This window comes from Periplaneta americana, chromosome 16, assembly GCF_040183065.1.
Source record: "Periplaneta americana isolate PAMFEO1 chromosome 16, P.americana_PAMFEO1_priV1, whole genome shotgun sequence".
Lineage (NCBI taxonomy): Eukaryota > Metazoa > Arthropoda > Insecta > Blattodea > Blattidae > Periplaneta > Periplaneta americana.
Window position 1 is genome coordinate 147,847,199 of NC_091132.1, and position 26,974 is coordinate 147,874,172.

The 26,974-nt window shown below is 34.6% G+C and overlaps 1 protein-coding gene across 1 annotated transcript in view; it reads left to right on the forward strand.

Annotated features, from left to right (window-relative positions):
• Positions 1-26,974, forward strand: part of LOC138691291 (inositol monophosphatase 1-like) — a 107,590-nt gene that overhangs the window by 5,776 nt on the left and 74,840 nt on the right. The window contains exon 2 of the mRNA XM_069813128.1: positions 15,634-15,767. Within this exon, the coding sequence (XP_069669229.1) occupies positions 15,634-15,767 (134 nt within the window). The remainder of the gene's footprint in view (positions 1-15,633; positions 15,768-26,974) is intronic.

Sequence of the window (26,974 nt, forward strand, 5' to 3'; positions counted from 1 at the left end):
GGGGTATTTTGATCGGTGTTCATTATATTCAATAGTTCCTTAATCACTTCAACTTTCCCTAAAATATGGAAGCAAGCTTTCGTTCTTCCTCTTCCAAAAGTCAAAGTTCCCACCGACCCGAACGACTATAGACCAATCAGTATCCTGCCAGCCATATCAAAAGCACTGGAAAGAATCGTACACAGACAAATTACTAACTACATGAACGAACACAAACTATTCGACAAGTATCAGTCAGGTTTCAGAGCTGGACACAACACAAGCACTGCTCTACTTAAAGTGACAGAAGACATTCGTGAAGCAATCGACTCTAATAAAGTAACAATACTAACACTTCTTGACCTTAGCAAAGCTTTCAACTCTGTAAATTTCGACCTGCTCACCCATAAATTGAGAAATCTGCATTTGTCAGAGACTGCTGTGAGTTGGTTCGAATCCTACTTACGGGAAAGACAACAATGTGTTGTATCCGGGAATCGAAGCTCTTCCTGGCTTAACATAACATCAGGTATACCACAGGGTTCGGTACTCGGACCATTGTTGTTCACAATATATGTCAGTGATATTACATCTCATGTAAGGCATTGTAACTATCACTTGTATGCTGACGACCTTCAATGCTACATCTCTTCCCGCTTAGATCGAATAAATGACGCTATAGATAAATTGAACAAAGACATTGACTCGATTGTGACATGGACAAAGAAATTCCATCTTAATATCAATCCTGGAAAGACACAAGCAATCATATTAGGACACAAACGGCAAACCGACGCTGTAAAGCACCTCGACATTTCCCCCGTTAAAGTAAGTACAGTGCATATCCCTTTCAGTTCTTCGGTAAAATATCTTGGCATTCACATGGATAATAATCTCAACTGGGATATGCAAATCACAGAAACCTGCAGAAAAGTATATTCTATTATTCATGTGCTAAAAAGGATAAATGTTCATCTTCCCTCTTGCTTAAAAAAGTCCCTTGTGCAGACCCTTGTATTTCCCTATTTTGACTATGCTGACATTTTACTGACTGACCTTTCCAGCGACAACAAAATGAAACTTCAACGTGCTCATAATTTGTGTGTGCGTTTTGTAAGCAATATTCGTAAATATGATCATATTACCCCATCCCTGGAAGCAAATAGGTTGGCTTAAACTAGATAAGAAAAGAAATTTACATTCACTTCTCTTTCTCTTCGAAATCTTGAACTCTTCTATTCCTTCGTACCTGTCGTCTCGCTTCACTTACCTTTCTTTCCACCACAATCTGAACACACGCTCTCGCCATGAAACAATACTAACAATACCATCCCATCGCACCTCCTCATACTCATCCTCTTTCACAATAGCCCTGCCAAGACTCTGGAATTCGTTACCTGCTAGCATCAGGGACTGTCGAAATAAAATTGAATTCAAACGCAAACTTACTAGGCACTTGGTCAGTAATTGAGACTCGTTCAGACATGGTTTCTTGTAAATAGTTATTTTAATCTACCACAAAATATCTCAATATCCGGTAATTTCATCACTATAGAATTTTGTTATTGTAGGTTTAATTTGTAATTTAGTAAATACAAAAATATTCTTTGTTCTTAACTTCTATGATAAAATGTCTAGCTTTCATTAATCAGGTATTCTTGTCGTACTTTAATTTTTATTGTAATTGTAATTGTAAATTTAATATTAATTGTAATCTTATTGTTCATGTTATAGTTGTAATCCCCTGGTAGAGGGGCAGAGAAGGCCTGACGGCCTTATCTCTACCAGGTTAAATAAATAAATCTAATCTAATCTAATCTAAATCTAGATGCCTGTTGCTAGTAGCCAGAGTTGAGGTGTAGTCAATATATATGCAGGGTTTTGTCTTCTGCAACTGGTACTGATAATTTTAATTTACTTCTTTTGTGGTTTATGGATGGCCAGTATAGAAGAATGTGTTCCAGATCTTCATCATGATTATTACTCCACAGACAAGTAGGATTATCAGAAATGTGAAATTGGTGTAGGTACAATTGTGTGACAATGTGACCTGTTCTGGCTCTTGTTAAAAATGTTTGAACATGTCTGGGCAAGTTTTTGTACATTTCCAGGTCATTTTGTTTCTTTTGCACAGACTGTAAAATTTTTCCTTTGTCAGAAGAGAGCCAATTGTTGATCCATAGGTGTATAAAATATACTTTACAGAAGCAAAAGCACTGGATAGAGATATTACTTGAAGACTCTTGGTTGTAAATATGTTGCCTGTTTTGCAATATTATCGACTTTCTCATTTCCAGGTATAATACAATGACTAGGTATCCATTGAAATGTTATTTCCTTTTGGAGTTTTTGAAATATTAATAATATAAAACAAAAACTATGCAAAAAAAAAAAAAACATACAAAATCCAATTTTTGCAAGGTTCACTATCTTTCTAAAAAAAAAAAAAATGTGAACATTATATATGATATATCTGGTAGATACCGTATTTATGCTTTTTTTTTATCATTATTATTATTTTTCTTATTTGACTCTCAGTTTCAATATCTACACTGTGCTTTCTTTGTTTACATTTTCTGATTGCAAAACCAACTAATAACTTTTCAAGGTTCTCTGTTGTCATACTTCATCTGTTATCTACAAGGATATGATTGTTCAACATCACATGAGATTACTGGACAAATTTGTGAGTTTATAAGATCCGGTTCAAGCAATTCACACTTTCTTGGCACATGATCTTATTTATTTTGAGCAGAGTGCTGTATCCATGGTTTTTTGATAACACCATGTCTAGTTTTATCTTGACAGTCTCTCCAGTGGATCCTTGTACGTGGGATGGTTCTTGTTGTGCAGTAGTTTAATGGAACAAAAGCAGAGAGTGGTTGTTTTAATTTTTCCACAACTACCCTTCATATGCAAGGAATTTCCAGGCATCGAGTACAGTCAACCAGAAAAATATTGTGTGCTGACAACCAAACAGTCCAGAATGTTATTATTATTTTTTCTTTTACAAAGTATGCAGTATGGGATTTATGCAACAAAATCCTGAAAATATGCTACAGTATATGTATAATAGTCTATTATATGCAGGAACCCCTGAAATATGCAAAATATACAGGATTAAGTTTACATATTCATCATAGACGTCCAAAACGTGTAATAAAAATGTATTTGCATAACTTTCAACTGGCCAGTAAAAATATGCATTTGCATATGAATTCTGGCCTTAACCATTACTTATTTAGAAATCTTTTCCCCTCACTAATTTTTCTCTTTTAATAACATTTTTACCTGCACCAGGCTATTTAAAATTATTATATTAGTCACTTTAACTGTTCATTCCTTCATATCATCGTAAGGTTCAGTTTCACATTAATTTATTTTATTTTAAGCACTTCTCCAAGTTTTCTTAGGCCTACACTCCTCTCTCTTCGACCTAGCCATGCTGGTTCAGTGTCAGTTACTTCAGTCCTTTTAAACACCATTTTCTAAGATTATATGATTTTTCTTCCTCTCCATTGTCAGTTTGCTTCCATTTGTAGACACTCTCACAACTTCTTTGCCCTCATTTCTTCCCTGTTCATGAATATTTGTGAGTGAACTCCCTGCCCCCTTATCTGTCTTCGTGTGTACTTCATTTGCTCCACTACCTCCACCACTTCCCTCCCTGATTGCTCTTTTAATTTATCCATCTCTTCCTTCCACGATTCTATAAGCATCATTTCGTCTTCTCTTGAAATTGTACCTAAATTGCTGACTCTTGATTCATGCTGGTTGCTGTGTCTTCCTTATTTCGGTCATCAGCATTTTATAACAAATTCATTGACTCATGGGATGTGTGTACAGCATTTATCCTGTTGGAAATGAAAAACATTTAGTACCTTTTTTTTTTTCGTTTAACTGTCCAATAGGCCTAAAAGGAAACAATGTCGGAACAATAAACTTCAGAATTGACTGTCGTATTAAACAATTGGATCATTAATTCAAAATCAGGATGTAGCACACCACATGCCAATTTTCTGTGACTGCAGTTCGGTTTCTTTCACTGCATGCAAGTTTTCAGATGACCAAAGTCTGGTATTTTGAGAATTAACGTAACCTGACAGGTGAAACCAGGGGCTCCATCTGTGAAAGATATTCTATCTAATACTTCAACAGCATGGTGCTGAATCATTCTCTGAAACCTTTTGCAATCTTGTAATCAGCAGGTTTCAATTCATGCACTACTGTCACTACATGAGGTTACAAATTAAGTTCTCTTTTCACTGCCTTATGTGCCATCGCATACAAAATGTTTGTTTGTTGTGAGAGTTTCTTAGTTGATTTTATTGGACTTTTGAGCATCCTGTCAGAGATATCTAAACGGTTCTCTTTTGTTAATACAGGGGGCCTAATTGATTTTATTGGATTTTTGAGCATCCTGTCAGAGATATCTAAAAGGTTCTCTTTTGTTAATACAGAGGGCCTGCTTTTTCTTGTACAGAACTGGTCTTGCGGAATTTATTTATCAAATCATAGACAAGTATCATGATATACTAATTTGGAGTTTGAAAACTGAGATGCAAATATTGTTCAGCTTTCTCCATCTATTTCATGCCTTCTCTAAAATCGATTCTTCACTAGAAAAACAAATTCTGTCATAAACATTTTCAACTTTGTCACTACACACTTGCAAACTTGAAGAGACATTCCATACTGACTGTTATCTGCAGTCCTTATTACAGTGGGAGAGGTTGCTGTTCTTTGAGAGAACCTGAATGCTACATACTGCTCTTGAGGTTGTCCCCAGGTCATTCCATATTAATTCATCCAGAGCATGTCACCCACCCCTCTCAGATATGGGATTAACGTGTATGTACTTGAACTTGGGTAAAGTTATGACAATTGAGCAAGTATGATATATGAATGTAGTGATGCAGCCAGAATTTGGCTTGGGGGGGGGGGGATGTTTGAAATTTCCTTTTCGAAACTGACTATAATACATATGGTAAAAAATTTTAATAATTATAGTTTGAATGAAACAGAACTTCTCATTGGAATAAATAGTTCCCTAACTAAAGCAAATAGAAGTCCATTTGCTGCTGAGTCCACATGGACACAAATGCAGCATAATATGCTTTCTCGGCAAAAAACGGTTATGCATATGCGCAATTTATCATCACGACATATCAGTACCATTAAAAAAAACTTTGATTTTTATCTTTCACGCCACATATCGCTTATTGTGCTGATATGTAAACACGACATGTAAATTTTTCTGTCTATAGTTCATTCGTCACATTTTACCCTTAGAACATAGGTTTTGTTTCATCGCACCTCTTTTAATGTAGGCAAGTTCAGAACTCAACATGCTTGGTTTGGCAAAGCTGTACAGTGTAGTCTACTGTAGCCTTTCTCATAGGCAACGAGTTTAGTCTGAATGGTAGTATATAGCAGCGTATTTGCTTTTTGTATAGTGGTTAGGGAATTAATATAGCTTCAATATAGCCCAAAGTATTTTATCAAATTTATTTTGAACAAATGCTCTTTTGGAGATCTAATTAAATGTGTATTTTAACGTATTAAGATTTTATAAACATGGACTTTGAAACAATAAAAAGTAACAGAGAACAGTTATGTCCTAAAGGAGAACTAATGAGGAACAATCGCCACCATAAAGTGAGAAGCTCCATCGCAACCACTCTTCGGAAGGCAAAGTGGGAGGTTTACGAAGAAGTGCACTGCTTGGCTGAGATGGGTCAACAAGAAGAGCAGGCATTATAGCCATCGACCGCAGAAGTCAAGTAAGCCTCATTCTTGACCCCGCTGTCTGTTTTGAGAAGGATGATCATTGATCAACAAGCCAATAATGTTAACAACGAAAAAAAGTCTATTTAAAATCCATGTATTCCTTACTTTAGTGGGAGATACAAAATGAATATTAATACATGGGAAGTAAAAGAACTTCTGTTTGGCGCTAGGAGAACTTCATTTAAATTAACCAAAACCATTCTCCTTTCTCTTAAATTTTCTAATGTCGACATAAACAAAATTTGTCTAATGATACAGAGTAGTGGTCTCAAACATGAGCTAAGGCAGCTAGATATGCGTTCGGCCTGTGACATCACACACCGTGTAATATGATCTGTCACTTACAGTTACACATTGCTTTACGTTAGCGTCCGTAGAGAAATGGCTCTGTCTAAAGTGGCTAGGAAATCAGAAAACTATGACACGAGAAAGTTTGGAAAAAGATTATTTGTTTATAGAGAGTGGAACTAATAAGGTTGAGTTAAAGGAATTTTTAGACAGTCTTTAAGCTCCCAGTACCAGAGCTTATTGATGACGAATGGATACAAGATTTAGCCTTTCTTAGTGGTATCACTGCGCATCTGAATTGTCTTAGTCAAAAGCCTACAAGGGAAAGATAGCTTAATAATTGACATGTATAATAAAATCAAATCTTTTATCATGAAACTCACGTTATTGGAAGCCCAGCTGATACTCGGGAATGTGTATAATTTCATTAACCGTAACGGGATATTTGGTTTAACAGAACAGCAACATCTTAGATACACTGCAATTTTGAAAGATCTTAGAATATCATTTGAACGTCGATTCAAGGAGTTTCATCTTTTTAAAAAGAATTTTGAAATGTTTACAACTCCATTTTCTGTTCAGACACTCGAACTTTCTGAAAAGTTACAAATTAAAGTCATAGATGTGCAATGTAATACCCTGTTGAAAAAAAAAAAGCTTTCACTCTATATAAATCTTAATAGTTTTACAATCTCTTGGTCTCTGTAATTTCCTCCTTTCAAGAAAAGCGGCCATTAAAATCATAGCGATGTTTGGTTCCATTTATGTGTGTGAAAGATTCTTCTCTTTAATAAAAGTGATTAAGACACGACACAGATCGTGCATTACACAGAGGAAACTCGTTTCTACACTGCGTTTTATGTCTTCAGAAAATGTTGCTCCTAACGTTTAATAAATTTAATCATAGGAAAATTACGGTTTCATTTTATACAGAGTGATTTATATAGAACGGACACATTTCTTTCAATTGTTTCAAAACGAATTGTGCTAGCGACAACTTATTATACCTAAAATGTAAAGGAATTTTGGGAGATTATTTACCTCTATAGCAAATGTTGAAAATGTCCTCCATCCTGCATAAGGCACAACTCAACACGTCGTTCCATGTTACTGGCCACTCGGAGGACTCTGTTGTGAATAGCTTGAATCTCCTGTGTGATGTTGTGCTTCAGATCGTCCAATGTCTGGGGACGTGTGGCGTAAACTCTGTCTTTTGAGTAACCCCATAGAAAGAAGTCCGGCGTTGTCAAATCCGGAGATCTCGGTGGCCACAGGTTCCTGGAAATTATTCGGTCGTCAAAGAAACTTGCAATTAGTTCCATGGATTCATTTGATGGATGGCATGTAGCGCCATCTTGCTGAAAATATCCTTGACTCAGCTCTACATCGTCCAGTTGCTCAACAAACTCTATGAAAATCAGTCGGTACTCAGCAATGTTCACAGTCTGGTTAAAAAAAATTGGCCCCACTATTCTCTGTGCGGATATTGCGCACCAAACTCCGATTTTAACCGGGTGCATAGGTGCTTCATGGATGACATGTGGATTTTCGATGGCCCAATGGCATGAGTTCTGTGAGTTCACATAAAGAGTCGTTGATTTAATGTGTACTGCATTTTCACGTTGACACAAAATGTCGAAAACAGCTGCCAACAATAGGAATGAAACATAAACATCTGCACATCTAGTGCTGCCAACAATAGGAATAAAACATAAACATCTGCACATCTAGTGACAAGGAATCGAAACTTCAGAACATTCTGCTTAATTTGGTGCTAAAATTGGGTCATTGAATGAATTTCCAACGGAATAATTAAAGAAAGAAATGTCAGTTCTATATAAATCACTCTGTATAATTAATCATCCTGAAACCAAAAATCGCTTTTTTTTTTTTTTTTTTTTTCATTTTTGTTTGTATGTCTGTCTGTCTTGTCTGTCTGGATGTTCGTTACCTTTTCCCGTGATAATGGCTGAACCGATTTATATGAAAATTGGAATATAAATTAAGTTCGTTCTAACTTAGATTTTAGGCTATATGGCATTTAAAATACATTATTCAAAAGGGAGGTTATAAGGGGTCTGAATTAAATAAATCGAAATATTTTCCTATTATTGATTTTCATGAAAAATGTTACAAAACATGCTCGTTTTTGCATCCTTTTCAAGATAAAAATTGTTTTATATGAAACATTTCATAGCGTGTTTCGGAAAACCATTGATTTAATTCTCAATACGCTCAGTCAATTTAAAACAGCAGTGTCTTATGATAATAAATTATTGCAAGAATATTAGTTTTGTCTTTTAAATGTGCAGGAATTTGATCCAAACAAATGTAGCTTTTTGCAAGGAATTTTACAATGTAGTGCACTCTGACATTGCTGGAGAACAGCAGATATGTATGTATTTACTTACAATGCAAGTGGGCAAGCACCCGGTGGCAGTGGTATACACAATATAAACAATACACAAAAAAATTATAAGCAATACACAATAAATTTACAATACACAATACAATTATACAATACACAATACAATAAGAATACACAATATAATTTAACACAATAATAATAAAACATAAGTAAAATACCTAATTTTACATTACAACCTACATAATTATGTATAGGCCCTACATAAGTTTCAATAGTCTTTCACTTTACTCTCATCTCACTGACTGTAGTGGCACTATGACGCATTTCACTGACACTTTAGCACACATTTCACTGACACACTATAACACATTTCACTGACACTATAGAACACATTTCATTGACGCTATAAATTATCACTGATCGGAACTATTCACTGCACTGTAAAACCATAACTTCACTGACTCACCTCGCTTCACTGATACAACAGTTCAAATAAGTCAAATAATTACACCCTTATGCATACTGTACTTATAAACAGAACTACATTAAATTAAACTAAACATTTCTAGTCTAAGGCCCTCTTACATGCTATTTTTAAATAATTTACAATTCAAACCAAGGAAGTAACTCGTCAGGCTAAATAAATACATGTCACCTTAAAAAATTAAATGTTAAATATCACCTTAGTTTTAATTTGCACTTGATACACAACTTTTTAAATTATTCTTGAAACTCCTTAAGGAAGGACAGCCCTCAAAGACCGCTGCAGGTAGGTCATTCCAATCATTTATAGTTCTATTTAAAAATGAGAATTTACCTACATCCGTTTTCTGTTTCCTACATTTGATTTTAAAATCATGATCATTCCTACCATAGTATGTGGGCTTTTCTAACCGAGCCGTTATGTCTACCCATGCTTTCTGACCTAGATGTGCTCTATACAATGATGTTATTCTAGTTTTCCTACGTCTGTTTTCCAAAGTTTCCCATTTAAGTTCTTTTATCGTATCGTTTCCATCTTCTCTTTTACCTTTAACAAATTTAGCTGCCCTATACTGGATTCTTTCTAAGGAATTTATCTGATATATTCTATAGGGATCCCAACATGTAGTTCCGTATTCCATTAACTGTCGCACTAACGTTAGATATGCTATTTCCCTCGATTTGGGGCTAGCCTTTCTCAAGATTCTCATAATAAAGTGAAGTGGGTATGTATCTGGATCCTAAACTAAGGTGGAACAGTCATGTCAGTTATGTATATAAAAGAATTTATAGAGTAATGTATCTCTTGAGAAGTCTCATGTACAAGATTCCCAAACATTATTTAAAACAAGTTTACTATGCACTATTTGAAAGTGTTATTAGATATGGATTACTTTTATATGGAAATAGTTCTGATCTTCCAAACATTGTGTTACTGCAGAAAAAGGCAGTTCAAATTTTAACAATGTCACCACCTAGACTATCATGTAGATCTCTTTTCAAAAATGAAAAGATTATGACCGTCTACAGTCTATATATATTTTTGAACTTTTAATGTATGTAAACAAGAATATTACTAATTATACAAGTATAGTAGATCTGCATCGCTATGAAACCAGAAATATTGATCAATTAAACGTACCACTTGTCAGGTTGCAAAAAACACAATCAAGCTATGTAATTACTGCAATAAAACTATATAATAAGATACCTACAAATATAAAGGCACTTAATGAAACACAATTTAAACTTCAGATTAAGAGATGGCTACAAAATAATCCCTTTTATAATATGAATGAATTTTTTGAAAATGATGTAGTATTTTAGTTAAATTTTATTATTTTTTACTCTTTTAATATTTTAAATATTGACACATTGTTTTTTATATTATTACATTGACGAGGCCTCTTGTACTCTTGTACCTTCAGGCAAATAAAGAATATGAATACTATTACGTTTTTGCATTGTGTAGTGTAGATTTTAATGTGACTGCGATTGTAAATTACAAAGGCTATTCAGAGGTGATAAAATTTCATAGAAACCACTGTGGTTACTGATGTAAAGCCTCTTTATTCGACAACAATTGTATAATGTTTTCTGTGATATTAGATGGCTGCTTGATGCATTACAATCTCTGAATTATTATCTCTGCACTATGTCAATTTTCGCAGTTTCTCCTTTAGTGCAATATCTTCGGAAACAATAGGGTAAAAAGGTGTTTGTTCCTGGATATTGCATTACTTAATGAAGTTGTATTTGACATCACATCAGTATCACTGTCTTATTCTCACTTTTCATATATGGTAGACCTACTTGTGTGTGTGTGTGTGTGTGCGTGCGTGCGTGCTTTTTTTTTTTTTTTTTTTTTAAATCTTGTAGCAAATTGTTTCATCTTGAATTTTGATGTTCACTTGGAGAATTAGTGTGGTAATTGCTGGTAATTTTCCTTTCGATAACTCGTTTTATGGACTCATATGAAAAACTGTAGTTCTTCTTTACGTTTGGTCTAGTTCCTTTCTTGGCCAACATATCAGCTTTCTCATTAGTTCATTACCATATATTCCACAATGGGCTGGGATCCATTGGAGAACTAAGGTCTTATTTAAATTTTGAATCTGCTTTAACATACAATGGATTTCCTTAATTTTTTCTGATTTAGCAAAAGTAGTTGTACTAACTGCCTGGATTGCAGCTTTGGAATCAGATAAGAGAACTATATTTTTGGATTTCTGTAACCAAGGAAAAATATTTTGGAGAGCTGCATAAATAGCTTCAAGTTCACCATCAAAATTTGTTGTACATTTGCCAACATTTTTATAAAATGGAAAATATGGACAAGTAGCACCTGCTCCAGCTACTTCATTTGGATTCCTGAATGAGTCATCTGTGTAAATCGTCCTGTGGTTATCTTGTGTTAATAGTCTGAAAAGTAATGAATTTTGCTATTTCTGAGTGAGTATCACTTTTATGGAACATTTCGTCTAGATCGAGATGACAATTCACTCTGAAATTATTTATATGATTATACTGAAGTATTATATTTTCTTTTCCACTTGGTATTTCTAGATTTTCCCTAATCTTTACGACTTCCTGTATGAATCCGTTTTAGGTCTTCAGTGTAGATGTGGAGTTATATCTGTTCCATTTGTCAGAATTTGGAAGTTGTTTTAATTTTTCTTAAGTTAAAAGGGCTTGAGGTTCAAGATCTAACATAATTGACTTGTTAGAAGTAATTATTTGCATACCTTCAATGGAAGAGTTTTAACTACCCCAGTGATGAGTTGCAAGGCTTGGTTTTGTGTTGTTTCCAGTATCTGTTTATTACTAATTGATACAGTTATGAGGACTTCGCTACCATGTTTTAAGACAGGTTTTTTGTAAGTTTGTAGGTTGTGTTTAGTGTGCTCCTTGAATTGCCCCATTTGGTTCCTGCTAGTCTCTTCAGTAGTTCGAATCTTTTGGTGGCCTTCTCACTTACATAGTTAATGTGATTTCTCCATGTAAGTTTACTATCAAAATGTACTCCTAGGTAACAAGCACTGTCTGTTCTTTGTAACTTAGCATCACTGTAACTAAGATTTACTTCAACTGATTTCTTTTGTAATGAGAGGAGTTGGAATTTTGTTTTTTCGGTTTATAATAATATTATTATTTGAACACCAAATTTTAAGTTCATGTAGAGATAACTGTATGATTTCTTGGAGTTTTTCAAATTTGTTTTTTTTTTTTTTTTTTGTGAAGCCCAAGATGACCAAATCATCAGGCAAAAAGTGCTGTTTTAGCACTAGATTTTTCCAATTGTTGTAGGTCATGCATATATTAAACAATACTATGCTTAATACAGCACCTTGCGGTAAGCCAAGATGTGTTTGCTTATATTTGGAAGTTGCCTGTCCATAGGTTATAGAGCAATGTCTTTGAGTAATGAACTCGGATCTTAACATATTGGCTTTAATGCCTAATTGCTGAAGTTTCATGATGAGTTTGTATCTCCAAACATTATCATATGCCGATTTAAGATCAAGTATAACTAGTGTATCCTTTTTCTTGTTAAATTCATCCTTAACATCCTGATTTAGTAAAATTGTTTGTTCATTTGTTGAATGATTTCTCCTGAACCCTGCTTGCTTGGTGATAGAAGGTTATTTGTTTCTAAAAAGCAGTTTAACCTATTAGATATCATTTTCTTTATTACCTTTGTCACATAGCTAGTTAATGATATAGGTTTTTAAGAATCAGTTTTGTCCACAGGCTTACTGGGTTCCAGTATTGGAATAATCTTACTCTTTTTCCAATTTGCAGTAACTTTTCCAGACATAGTTATAGAAAATAAAGAGTGCAATCTTAACTTTAGAGCCTAAGTTCTCGAGAAATTCAGGATGAATATTATCCGGCCTGGAGCTTTGTTGTTACTGGTTTTACAAAGAGCTGTTTCCAATTCTGAGAGATTGAAATAATTGTGAAAAATGTCATCTATATTTTTAGCATTAAAGTTCTGGGCTTGCTTATTTTTAATTTTACTTCATGATCGTCTGTAATTTCCTGTATTGTTTTGGGATTTTTCGTGCAGAAAAATGAGTATTAAACTTGGAGGCAATTTTACAATCATCTGTTATATATGTGTCCATGTTTTATTGGTTGTTTGGGGTTAGATTCTCTTTGTGTGGTGGACACATATTTATAAACTTTGCTACTATCTTGTTTATAATCTAAATTTTCTACAAATATATTAAATGAAATTCTTTTAGCATTTAGTATGTGCTTAATAGCAAATACTCTACAATGATAATACTGGAAAGTGAATGGTAAAAGTGGCGAATGACGCGCCAGTGCTATCTAGCGGCAGGGATTGTAGGCAGCAAGGATGACATGATGAATAGCCCAATGAACTGTGATATGAGCTTTATTCTTGAACAAACACGTGATGTCGTAAGGATTATTTTCATTATAGTTGCACACAATGTCAGTTAAATGTGGAATTGTTTCGTCTGTGTTTTGTTAAAACTACGCTTAGCAAAATATGCTAGATCTTTCTTAGATTTCCAAAAGATAGTGATTGGGAGTAGTCATTTAAACACCAATAAAATATTACTTTTCTGTTACAAGATGATTATTATGATGATGATGATATTATTATTATTATTATTATTATTATTATTATTACTGTTCTACAGTTATTTGCTTTTGTCTTTTAGGTGTGCCATGTTCATATGGGTAAATAAACGCAAAATACAGACGTTACTTAGTGAGGTTTAATTGGGCGTGTCAACTATTGTCGCTATTTGCGTCCTTATCTAAAATTCTTTAAAAAACAAAACACAAACAATATCATAAGCAAAATGCGAGCACAAACTAAAAACGTTGTCAACAGTTCTAGACGAAATGTTTAAAATTTAAGGGACAGAATATCTGTACAAAAATCACGGAATATATTCAGATCACTTTTGATTATCGAACTTCAATAACCATAATTTGAAACATTAGGGATAAATAAAATTAGGGTGTAATAAATTGGAAAAGTTTACTGTAGTTTCAAATCTGTTGTAGGACTGTTAATTTTTAATACTCTGCTTTTAATAGCAGACTGAAGATAACAGTTATTCCTTCACTGAATTTAACAGCTCCTTCTTCCGAAAATATGAGTCAAAATCAAAGCACAATGAAAGAACCGCGAAGGTCCTAAAGATACATATTAGATCTTGCATTGAGGAGCCTACGGGTTTTCTGATATCAGACAAACAACAGATGATTCTCCTCCATCATGTAATTAGATAGTGCATTAGCAATGACATATTCCCTGAATCAGTTATGTACTAAAATGCATAAATGTACTTTACGTTGGTCATACAAAAGACAATTTCTTTATAGTTTCTCCTTATAAAAAATTGAAAGTCTTTACTTTTCTTTTAACCAAGTAGTGTGCCTTGGAATGCATAACATAAAAATGTGAATTGTTGATTTTGCGAAGAAAGTGGATTTTTCATAATAAGTGATTCAGGTAGTTATTTGAACAAATGATTTGCCTAGTCCTATACTTTATAGGCATTATTCATATTTCACTAAATAAGTTCATTTTTTTACGATGCAAGAAATCCTAAAAAATAAAAAATGGCTCAAGTGGAAATGACAGCTCTGAACACAGCAAGTTCAAATGCCGATTTAATTAAAATTGTTCAAGATGATGAATTCTTTAGTCACAAGTGTGCTTTAAAAGAAGAAAATGGGGAGACGATATTCCAGTTACAACAAAAGTTTTACTGCAACTTTCCATTAATGTTCACCTCAAGGCTAAAGATTTTTAAGAAGAAAATTATGTTTACCAACAGATAGATCTCTCAAAAATTGACTTCATGAATTTGGTATAGGCCCCGGTATAAATCACACCATTTTACAATCGATTATTAAAAATAAAATCCGATATTCTACCATTGAGTGAAAAGGTTGTAACTATTATTGTTGAAGATGAAATGTCTTTGAAGGAAAACATAACATAATACTAAAACACACACTTTGAGGGATTCATTGAGTTAGGTACAGATAGGCCTAATCAACAAATTTCAACTGACTTAAAAATTTCAGAAGTGCCATTTGCAAATCAAGCATGGTTTTCATTGTTCGAGGAATTTGCAAAATTTTAAAGCAAACTATAAGTTATTTTCTATCAAAATATACCATGTCTGCAGAGATTTTAAAATTACATCTGAAAATACAGGCTTCATCCCAAAAGCGACTGTGCCAGTATCTTCACTGACAAATATTTCAGTGTGTTAATAAATTGTTACATCAAAAATAAAATGGATAACCATTAGCTAAGAAACGAAGTACGCTATGTTTGAAAGTTTCTAAAATCATGCACAACTAAATCATAATTACATTTGAAAATAGAAGAATTATCTCATTTCATTTCTATTCCAATAACTTTGTAACTTCTTATTAATTTAACATGTTGTGAATCTTGCGACTCTAAATAATGCTATTGATTTACATTTTCTTATTGACATCAAATGCACATCTCTCCATTTTTCATCACGTAACCCAGCACGCCGCAAGGAGGTACAAACAATCCAAGCCGCTAGATGGCAGCACAGTCACTTTTCACTGCCGCTTGCAATGCTAAGCAGGCAAGCTTTCCAGTATTATTGTTAGAGAGTATTTGATAATAGACCCAGTAGGGCCTATCAGCTTCTAAAGGTTGGAGGTGCAATAACAGAGAGCTCTTATTGCAGTTGATACGTGAGAGGGTTTGGAGCGAGAAAACTGTTGAAATAAAATCTTGTGAGGTAGATCTCGTCACAGAAACAGACCAGCAAGTGGAGAAACTCCTCATATCAAGTTTGAAGTCCAAATTTCCAGGACACAGGTAAGTTTCTTTCCATACAGGTGTTAGAGATACATAATGTAATTCATGTGGTGGTTAAGATTAAAAATTAAAAGTACAGGACATTAGTAATGTTATAAAAATTGTTTGTGTGACATATTATCTCTTTTAAATAAAAAAAGAATATATAGTTTATTGCTTTCACATATTAAATATCAGGTTACGGTACCTTGTTGACTAGTTTCAGCCTGTTGTGGGCTATCTTCAGAAGATAGCCAGTTCTGAAGTTGGCCCACAACAGGCTAAAGCTAGTCAACAATGTATGTAACCTAGTATTTAACACGTGAAAGCAATAAACTATATATTCCGAAGTAATATAGTGTTAAAAGTTGCGTAATCAAAATGTATAGAAAAAAAAAAAGAAAAGAAATATGTGACTTTGTAACATGAATACTGACTGAGCAGTTTTAGTGTTAGGTATTGTGTAAAAAAATTGTTTCAGCACTTCATTTCTGAAATTTTTAAATTTTTTTGTATACAAAGTATAGAGAGAAGTAATGTGGTACTACGATGATTTCTATTTTGACATTTTACGTTTTTAGTATCTGATACTGAAAGGCTAATTGGGATTTCCTGGTCTCTGATTGGGTAAAAAAAAAAATCCTGATAGAACAGATATTTAACCCTTGCAGTGAATTTTGGTAAGTCCGGAGGGCCTAATTAGTCAAATCCACTTTCCTCACCTCCACGCTGGCCCCCCCTGGGATCTTTTTAAGATGCGAAAGAGAGAGTGGTGTGCGGAAAGCTACTGCATTTATCTTTCCCAAGAAAAACGTTTGAAATGTGAATATGTAGAAGAAAGGAACATGTGAAGTGGACAGACAGAATAAGAAATGAAGCTGTGTTGGAAAGAGTGTCAAGAGCGTTCTTTGTGCATTGCAATGCATATAGGCTGAAAGTAGTCATTCAAGACTACTTCAGGCAAAATATCAGGGAAATGTAAGATTCCATAACAGAAATTAAGATTCTTCTAGATTTATTTCGATTTTAATGTTTTTCAAATTGAACAAATATAATATATAAATATAATATTATAAATATACACTATTAAATTATCATCAAAATCGTCAGAAATATAAAGAACAACATGATGTTTATTCTACCATAAGAAATTTGACATGTTCTTTAGCTGAACCGAAATGTTACACAATCACTGGAATAAATCATAGCCAGTGTTATGGAACAAGGCTATACAACTCTATTTTTATAATAAATCTTGACCTAGGTTATATTTGAATTTAATAAATTTAAGAAAAAATTAAGCAATTTATTTAGTATTGATGTCCCTTTATCCTTTTTCTTAATTTCAATATACTATTCATTCCAACTTATATTCTGTTCTTGACTTGATTATCTACTATTATCTTCGTTTATCATCCCTGTTTTGTAATAATTGTATTGGTTTTATAATTTTATTGAATCTTTGTTATGTTCCATTTAGTACAAAATAGTTATTTATAGGAACCGTCTCCAAATACGAGCTTACTCAAAAAGGTGTGCACTACATCAACAATATGTATTTATTTTGTATTATATGTAGTAATAAATACTAAATACACTTTTTTTTGGACCACCCTACTACACATGCTCAGTAAGTACTGAGAATGCACAGTATGTTATAATTAGGGACCAGATTTTTATGTAATTACATATTAATTTCCTTTCAACCTAACCATATATAAATAACAAATCTTTGCGAATCTTGTAATTGCCATTAGTATATTGAAATTTGATACTACATATTTTTACATATTCACCCCACATTACATATTATGGCTTGGTATTACATGAACCTACATATTTAGGGGTTTTATTCATTTTTACTTCTTTAAAAGGAAAAAGAAAACTTCTGCTGGGGAAGTTTGCAATTTGAATAAAATACACAGATTTACCTACCCGAGAAAGGATATATTTCGGGACGAAACATAACATCTTAGTTCCAGGAAGTAAAAGAGGCACTCACCCCTTACCGCCCACTGTAAATATGAGTGAACAAAAGGCAACCTTTCTCATACAACTACCTTGTATTGTTAAAATCAAGAAGGGAATAATTTCATACGCATAAGCAGACGACATAGTAGGGTCTAAAGACCTTACAAAATTACAAGAAACAATAAACATCATGGTAAAATGGTGCAATGAAAACAAATTTCTTTGGTCGGCGGGAAAAGGCACATAAGTAAAAAAAAAAAAAAATTAATATTTAAGGAGAGATTTTCTTTTTAATTTACTCTTAACTGAATATAAGTATAATAATGAAATTCATGTATGTTGGTTAAAGTAAGACCCTTTTCAATTTAAAACACAAGAAATTTTATTATTTCAAAAATTAGAAAAAATACTAGACTTATGTGAGTAGGTAGAACAGAAAAATCGACTTTTTTTTTTACTTATGTGCCTTTTCCCGCCGACCAAAGATTTGATATAAATGTGAACAAGACACAAATGATGATACTCAGAAACGGCGGAAGAGCACCAGAAACAGTAGAAATCGTCATGAAGAACAGAAAATTAAAAATTGTACCAATTACAAATATCTAGGCTTAACAATACAAACCAGCGCAGATATTGATATAAAATATTTTCATGATTTTACATATTTTGGTACATATTCAGCTTATTTTTCTTACATAAATATGTACATATTTCACACCTTGATATTACATAAAAATCCGGTCTCTAGTTACAATCAGGGCCGCCGAGAAGGAGGGGCAAGTGCATATGGACCCGTGAGCAGTAAGGGCCGGTCAGATTAAGTGAGCCTGATTACTTTTTATTATCATGAATAATTTATTCACAGATACATACCGGTACTATAAAATTTTGTAAGAACATTTGTTACATGAATCTGACATATTAACCAACAATAGTAGAATTAATACAAATTACCACTTCATTATGTAAATGAAAAATTGGAACATATTAAGAAAAGAGGTAGAACTTTGTTTGAAGTTGGTGTGAAATTGAGCGACCTTGGAAAACTAAAAAGTAGCAGACAAATTGTGTCATTGAATGTGTTGTTCGAAAACAAGAGCCTTTCGAAAAACAGTATTATAGTATTTTCAAAACTCAAGAGTGGAGAATGTGTTCCCAGAGACTGACTAGTGTGGAATGACACAAATCAGGAAAAATAGTATAGTGACTGATTTGTTTCACTCCACACTAGCCAGTCTCTGGGAACACATTCTCCATTCTTGACTTTGTAAATAATACTGGAAAGGCTCTTGTTCCGTCACTTAGAAGGTTATTAGGCAGGTTGGGGTACTTTTTCGAACAACACATTCAATGACACAATTTGTCTGCCACTTTTTCCTTACCAAGGTCGCATGTTACTTGCCATGTCTCAGAGTTAGGAACTGGTGTGGGTAAATTTGTTTCACTTGCACATATTAACACATCATTTTTACTATTGTTTGCTTGTTCTGATTCAATACTACTGTTATCAGAATTTTTTCTAGACAGCCACAACCATCAGGGTCTTCTAAGTATGAACTGTCTTCATTTTTGACAACCTGTACAGACGTCCATGAGATTGGTTTATTTTCTGCACCTTCACTAGCAACGCTCAATTTCATACAAACTTCAAAATGAAGGAAATAAAAATGTATTCAGAGTAACAATATGTCAAGAAAGACTGAGTAACCTGGTCTCCTTAGTCTAGAGAACAATCTTGCTAGGTTTTTAAATGTTGATGTTGATATTTTGCATCAGTGAAGGACAGTTGTTTGTTGATGTTGACCTGCAAGTCAGAAGTTACAGCTGTTTAAGAATAGTGTTTTATGAAAACGAAAGTTTCGTCACATGTAGGCCCTACTGAAAAAGAAGTGTGATGAATATAATATATTGTGCTAATGTAAAGTTCTGCTAAAAGTTTTCAATGTAACAAAACTGTATATTTCGTATCTGTGTATGGGGTTATCTTTTATTTATTTTTCAAATAATTATTATTGTCAGAGTCATTTTCAACTTTTTTTTAATAGGGTCCGAGCACAATATTGCACAGGGCAATATAAATCCTATCGGCAGCCCTGGTTTTAACTGGAACTTGGAAAATTCAAGTGGCCCAAATTTTGTTTCTGGATCTGTACTAAAACATTATTACTTTCTTTGTTACTTTAGCAACAATTCAAATACATCAACTTTCAGAGAATTGATATCTTTCAACAGTAAAATAAAATATTCGGAATTGCACATAACTGATTTTGATTTTGCCTTTTTTGCTATAGCTGATTTTATCATTATGCTATTAGAAATAAACATCGATACCATACATATCTGATATATCATCTAATTTTAATTCTTTCAAAGGACAAAATTATTAGAAAAACACAAAATATTGTTACACTGAGATGAAATAGCTCTCCTGAAAAGAGACATTAAATTCAGTAATTTAAATACACGTAATGTTTGGAGTACAAATGTAAGCCTAGCTTAAATTAAATTTTATTAGGCTTATGTATGAAATTAAATATTGGTACTGTAATTTTAGTACGCACAAATAAAGTGAAATGTTCATAAATATACTAATAACTTCATTAGTGATAGGATATATAACTCAAATTTTAGGCTATCATAAAAGAGGTGATACTCGTTGTGCATGAATGTTTTCAAAGCCTGCGGACATCAGACATGCTCTGTGTATACTAGAAAATGTTCGATATTAAGTTCATATGCAATTACGATTTTCAGCAGCTTGGAAAAGTGTTAAATTATATAAAAACAGGGAAGCTAATATAAAAACAGGAACACTGTCATACAAGATCTCTATCAAGTTCCACGTACAATGTTAGAGTATGAGGTAAATTGCAAAAATTGATTCCCACCACATTCTAAGAAAGCTTCTTGTTGCAGATGAATGCCAGAATGACAGTGACACATCATCTTTGTCTTGAGTTTTGAAGAAACAACACTCTGAAACACATTCCTTATCTTACTGTTGCTGACATCTCAAATGTCCATTGATAAAAACAGGGTTCCTCCTGGTAAATGTATGTTGTGTGAACGTCACTTAGATCGGATGACTTGCTAAACAGATAACTACTGCGTTCATCTCCTGCTCACACTTATTAGGATTTCTGACACCATCATTATACTTAATAATGGAAAAGAAACTATATTACTGGAAGAGCTGGAGCTCTCAGGATGTTATAGGTAAACTACATGGTTACTGAACTTAGGTTCTAGACTGAATTAGTTGCGAATGAAAACTCTAATTGATTAATTAAATATTTACAAAATATATACAATGGTATATCTCTTGTTTCTGCTGACGCCATTAAACTTGGTCCTCAATCCCTGCTCAACCAGGGTACCACCCACACTTTCTGACAGGTGAGATGGACTTTAAACCCCTTTTGATTATACGTGCTTTAAGATGTCGTCTTAAACATATTTTACAATTAATTCGATTCAGTGCAATACAGTGATAAGTCACTTTAATGAGACTATGCATAAGAAAAGAGTTCGAACAATGCGTTATTTAGTTTAACCAATTGAAATGCATGCTTTGTTCCACTGGACCAATGCAATTAGTCCAACAGTGATACGTGGCGTAAGAATACTTTTATAGTAGACAGTGATTTACTGCCCACGCGACAAGACTCTGCAAGCTGAGATTGCATTGTGCGTCTTAAGATCATGTATTCCGCTGACACTGTTCCTGGACTGTTCAAATTTGACACTACAGGAAATCGTGCTACAGGGCATTCTTAAGTCCTGGGGCATAACAGTGCCCCCTTCTTTTCAAAAAGACGATGCCTCAATGGCACATGCTTTTTCATTGAACTTGTTGGCTGGTTTAGTGATTGTGGATTAGATTCTGGAATACATTCACACTCACAAGCAACAGAGAGAATTTATAGAGTTAATATCATGTCAGGGACTCTTTCTGCTCAGACAGGTCTTCAAATGCACACCATTTATACAATGAATTTGGGGATCGTTGAATTACAAAGCAGAGCGGAATCACTAATAATGTTTTTTTTTTTTTTTTTTTTTTTAACTTGGTTTATGCATTCTAATTGGTTTTGGATTTTCTGTGTTAAATTTTGAGATATTCTATACTTTTGTGTTGGTTCGGTTCGTTGCATGGCATCAGCTATAACACTTATCAACTCTAGGTACAATAATAGGTTTTGGATACTTTTTTCCCTTTGTTACAATAAAATTTCACAATATAGGATATTATCAATAGTATTTAGAGAAAATCAAAACTCGAGTGAGATTTAATTGACTACATATTACACCATTAGAAGAAAGTATATGAAGATTAGAAGTAACGAAGTACTCCAATACAATAATATATTAATTAACTTACGAAAATGCAACTGTCTTCAAATGTATTATTTTACCATCTCTAAATTACAAATATTATGCGAGATGGCAGTAGTGTGTTATGTTTATATTATCAGTTGTGTCAACTATGGAATCTTCATTGAATTCTGTGGACGGTTACTAGTCAAGAAGGCTTTGTTGGTTCAGTTTCATTTTTATTAAAAAGTTGCATTCCACTTCAATTATCTGGATCCCAGTAATCAACGTCACTTGACAGATGATTTTCAATAAATCTTAGTATTAAACAATCTCTGATACGTGACTATTCATAATATCTTATAGCAGAAGCTATAACATAACCTAAATAATATAAACAAGTGTTACAAAAGTTTTAATTAGGGATGATGAAATAAACAATAATTTGAAAAGGAACAATTATTGAAAGTACAATTTTCAAATTTGAATGTTTTAGTGGTTGGTGGTTCAGTTGATGTTATATTAGACGTGTGCGTAAAAGAAGTGAAAGTCGTTGATGTATATGGTGTATTCCTCAACTTATTCAGGATTTCCGAATGGTGCTCTTCATTTATTTGTAAATAGGATATCAGGGAAGATGCATAGTTAAGAATGCCAGTGTGAGTCATATTTGAAAGTGCTGTGCATCGACTGGAGTCGTTTGTAATTTTCTTTTTGACGTCCAGACCAATGCAGTTTGAAATGTTGGCAAACAAAGAAACAAATTCTAGGATAGTGATAAAAATAAACAAATGCTAGGGACACGATAAAATTAAACAAATGCTAGGGACGCGATAAAATTGTGCGATAAGCAGCCATGATTGGTTGAAATACGTCCTTTTGTACCGTTTTATTGGTCAAAAGTAGTATGATGTAGTAAAAGTGTAATAGTGAAAATAATACAATATTTTTCTCTCTCATCCTCTTTTGTTTTGTCGGGGCCCCAATATACATTCTTTTCTCCCCACGCATACCTCTCTCTCTCTCTCTCTCTCTCACACACACACACACATTTTTCTTCTTTTCTTCTTCGTCTTCTTCCTCCTTTCCCTTGAAGTCATACGCCTAAACTAGCTTATACATGTTTGTGAGGGGTGCGCTATTCACAAATTCCGGATACGCCGCATGAGGAGGGAGAGCAACCGACGGAGCACCTACATTTTCCGCCGGTGTCGCATGTCTTCCCATTCGCAATGGCAAACCGGTCGGCCGGGTAACAAAGTACTCCAATGCAACAACCGTCGCTGCGGTTATCCCGGTCTCCGCAAGGTCTCGTACAGTGTCCTGCGGAGAGGGATCACCGGGCACCGCGACGTGCGCGACATGTCGGGAACATCTAAAAGAAAAGAAATCAGCATCAGTGCTATTCGTACGGAGATGAGGATCCCTCATGCACTTGCACTTCCGTGCTCTTCTGCTGTCCTGCTGACACATGCGGTTGAGTTCCATGTTGAACGCTGACAGCGTTCCAGCTGGCGAGTGACGTCACCTGTCCTTCTTGGCTCTCGTTGCTTACGCTGCGGTTCATATTACACCACTGGCGGGACGTCTTGCATTCTCGAAGCCTAGAACATATACAGTACATAAGTTCGAGTAGCACAATGATTAAATTAAGATAATCATTTACGCACTCACGAAAGAGTTGTAGTTATGAAATGTATAATTTCAACTTTCATAGCAGCTATCTTCTCTTTGAATCATTACTTGAGATACGTTTAGTTTTGAATATTTGGCAGAGTAACCTTCAAAACTACATTAATTGCTATTATATCCCTGTGTTAAATTAACCCTAAGCTTAGAAACATATCTAATTTCTTTGTTCAAAATGTTTCGAAATCTATTTACCGGTACATATTAATAGCAGTTAACTGGGATCAACAGAATTGTTTATGATACAATTATTTTAAGTTACAAAGTAGAGGTAAATTTTACAAGTGCCATTTTGATCTTTGGCATCTCTATGCGAACTTCATGCTCTACTTAATATTATACAATATACTTAGAGTTTTTCCTAGAATTAACGATATCACGCCGAAGGTCGTTCAGATCCGATGACACAGTGAGTTCCTCTGACTAGACAGTGCGGCTGAGTAGCTGAAAATATTGTTACATGTGGGGAACAAAGAGTGTAAATCTCGTCCCCATATTTTATTAAATCACTTTCTTACGACAACAGTTAGACAATATGCAATCAAATAGGTTAATAAATATTTCTAGTTCGCAATCTGTAGCGAGGTGAAGTTGGTTGGTCTCTCTGTTCGACTGTTTCATTACTCACACTGGAAGCATTAACTGAATTGTTAGGAGGGTCGAACTCGTGATCTGGTTCAGCAGAACTGTGTGCCTGGGGAAGATCATGTGATCTCGCTTTCCACGAGGCAAGAGGGATTTCGTCCTCGAACTCAAAATCTTCATCCCTCCCTACTCTATCTCTTAATTCGCTTAGCGGTATCTCATCTTCCGATGCCCACGCGTTTTCTGTCGCCGTTCCTGCCGTTTCACTGACTATCTCTTCACCATGGGGTTCTGTGTTCGATTCCGTTCCCATGGGTCCTTCATCATTCTCCCAATAGTGCGTGTACATACTTGCCATATTAATTTCGGTAGGGTGAATGTCGTCATCCTGACCATTGAGTCTACCAGGGCACAACTTTAACCTATTTACATGAACTACTTGTGTTCTACCGTCTGCGTAGCGAATGCTTCATTTAGTCTTTCTACTATCTCAACTGGGCCTGTCCATGATTTAGCTAGTTCCTTCGTTATTCCCCTTTTCAACACTGTGCTGTGTATGTTTACTTTGTCTCCTACCTCAAACGTTTGAAGTTTCACATTTCGCCTTTTGTTGTACTGTCTTGCTTGCGTTGTCTTACTCTGCTTTAATCGATTTCTAACCACTTTGTAGGCCGTCTCCAGCTTCCTGGCTAAGCCAACTACAGGGTCGGATTCTATATTTTCCCGTGGAAATTTTGGGCTGATATCAACTGGAAATGGCAGAGGCATTTCCTTGCCATTCAAGAGAAAGAATGGGGAGTAGCCAGTCACCGAGTGAGGTTTACTTCTATACGCCATTTGTACTATAGCTATCCACTTATTCCAATCTTTTTGGTCTTTACGCACAAAGTGAGACATCATTGCCGTGAGCGTTTGATGACTACGTTCAACTAGTCCATTCTCCATAGGATGATACGGACTTGTCTGTTTGCAAACTTCCTTGAACAAAGTAGATACAAAATTTCTGCCTTGGTCAGTTAATACTTGTTTAGGGGTTCCATGACGAGCAATTATTTTTGTGACAAATTCCCTAGCTACAGTTTCTGCAAATTGGTCGGGTATCGGAATAGCTTCACTCCACTTCGTGAAGGCATCCATGAAAGTCAATAAATAGACGTTTCCGGAAGTGGTTTTTGGAAATAGACCAAGGATGTCCATGCTAACTAGCTAATTCAAAGGGTTTCACTACTTCACCAAACTCCTGAAGAGGGGGCTACAGGATGTTTTCCTGTTTTTCTTTCGCAACACGACATGCAATTCGCAACATAATTTTCCACGTCTGATCTCATACCTGGCAATAGAAACGTCGATTTAATAAGTCATAGGTCCGCCTTTGACCTTGGTGTGCACCAATTGCACCGCCTTTAGTATAGTCGATTTCAGTGGTTTAGGTACTACCAAACAAGGTTCACGGTCATTTTGTATTCGAAAAAAAATCCCATTGTCATCTAATTTAAACTGATTTGTGTTATTCAACCATTGCACGTATTGTGGTTCGGCAGTCTGTAGATTTCCAACGGATTGAGGTTCCATCTTGTCAATCTTAACAAAGGGTACTTTATGAATTCTAGATAGAGCATCTGCGTTCTGATGTTTTTTTCCTGGTTTGTATTGAACCTGAAAATTAAATTCAGACAATCTTAGAGTCCATGGCTCCTTGAGACTCATTAGCCAACGAAGAGCTGCATGGTCGTCACTGCGGTGAACTCGTGACCGTATAGATAACACCTGAAGTACTTTGTAGCCCATACTAGAGCTAATGGGCCGTAAGAATAAAGTGGAGCATATCCTTTTCCTCCTCTATTTTGAAGGATGTGCTTCAGAGTTTAAGAATAAAATGCAGAGTACAACCTTCTGCTACTGATGACGTAATAGGAAAAGAGCACTTGCTTCACAGGAAGAAGCATTTGCTTCGAGCGCAACCTTTTGCTTCAAAATTAGAAAAAAAACATAAGAATAAAGTGAAGCATATCCTTCAATTATGAAGCACATCCTTCTGAAAAGTGAAGTCTGGTCAGTAGCAGACTCATGTCTGTGGTTTACTGACATGGCTCAATTACCAGTCTTTTTGCGTCGTCAAAAGTGCTACAAATTACGTCGGTGTGCCGCTAGTGAGCATTATAAGAGCTTATATAGATTTACTGAAGAAAATGTTCAATGGATTGCATCTCATTTTCTAGAAGAAACACAGGAGAGAAGAGGAGGGGCACTATCATCGGAAATGAAGATGATTTTTCTGCGGTACATGGCTGATCCGGGGTTCCAGTCAGGTATTGCAGAAGAGATGGGTATACATCAGACAACTGTGAGTAAAACTGTTATTAGTGTATCTAAGAAAATCATGGAAAAAGCTAACATATGGATCAAGTTTCCGTCATCATTGCAAGACATAACTGCTGCAAAGGCTGAATGGTTACAGAAATTCAATTTTCCGAGTGCTATCGGTGTAATAGACTGCACTCATGTGCGTATCCCTAAACCAACACAGCATGGTGATGAGTATGTTAATAGAAAGGGTTTCGGTAGTATCAACGTGCAAGCTACATGCAATGCAAAAGAATGTTTTACGAGTGTTGTAGCTAGTTGGCCAGGGTCAGTTCATGACTGTAGAATATGGAAAAATTCAT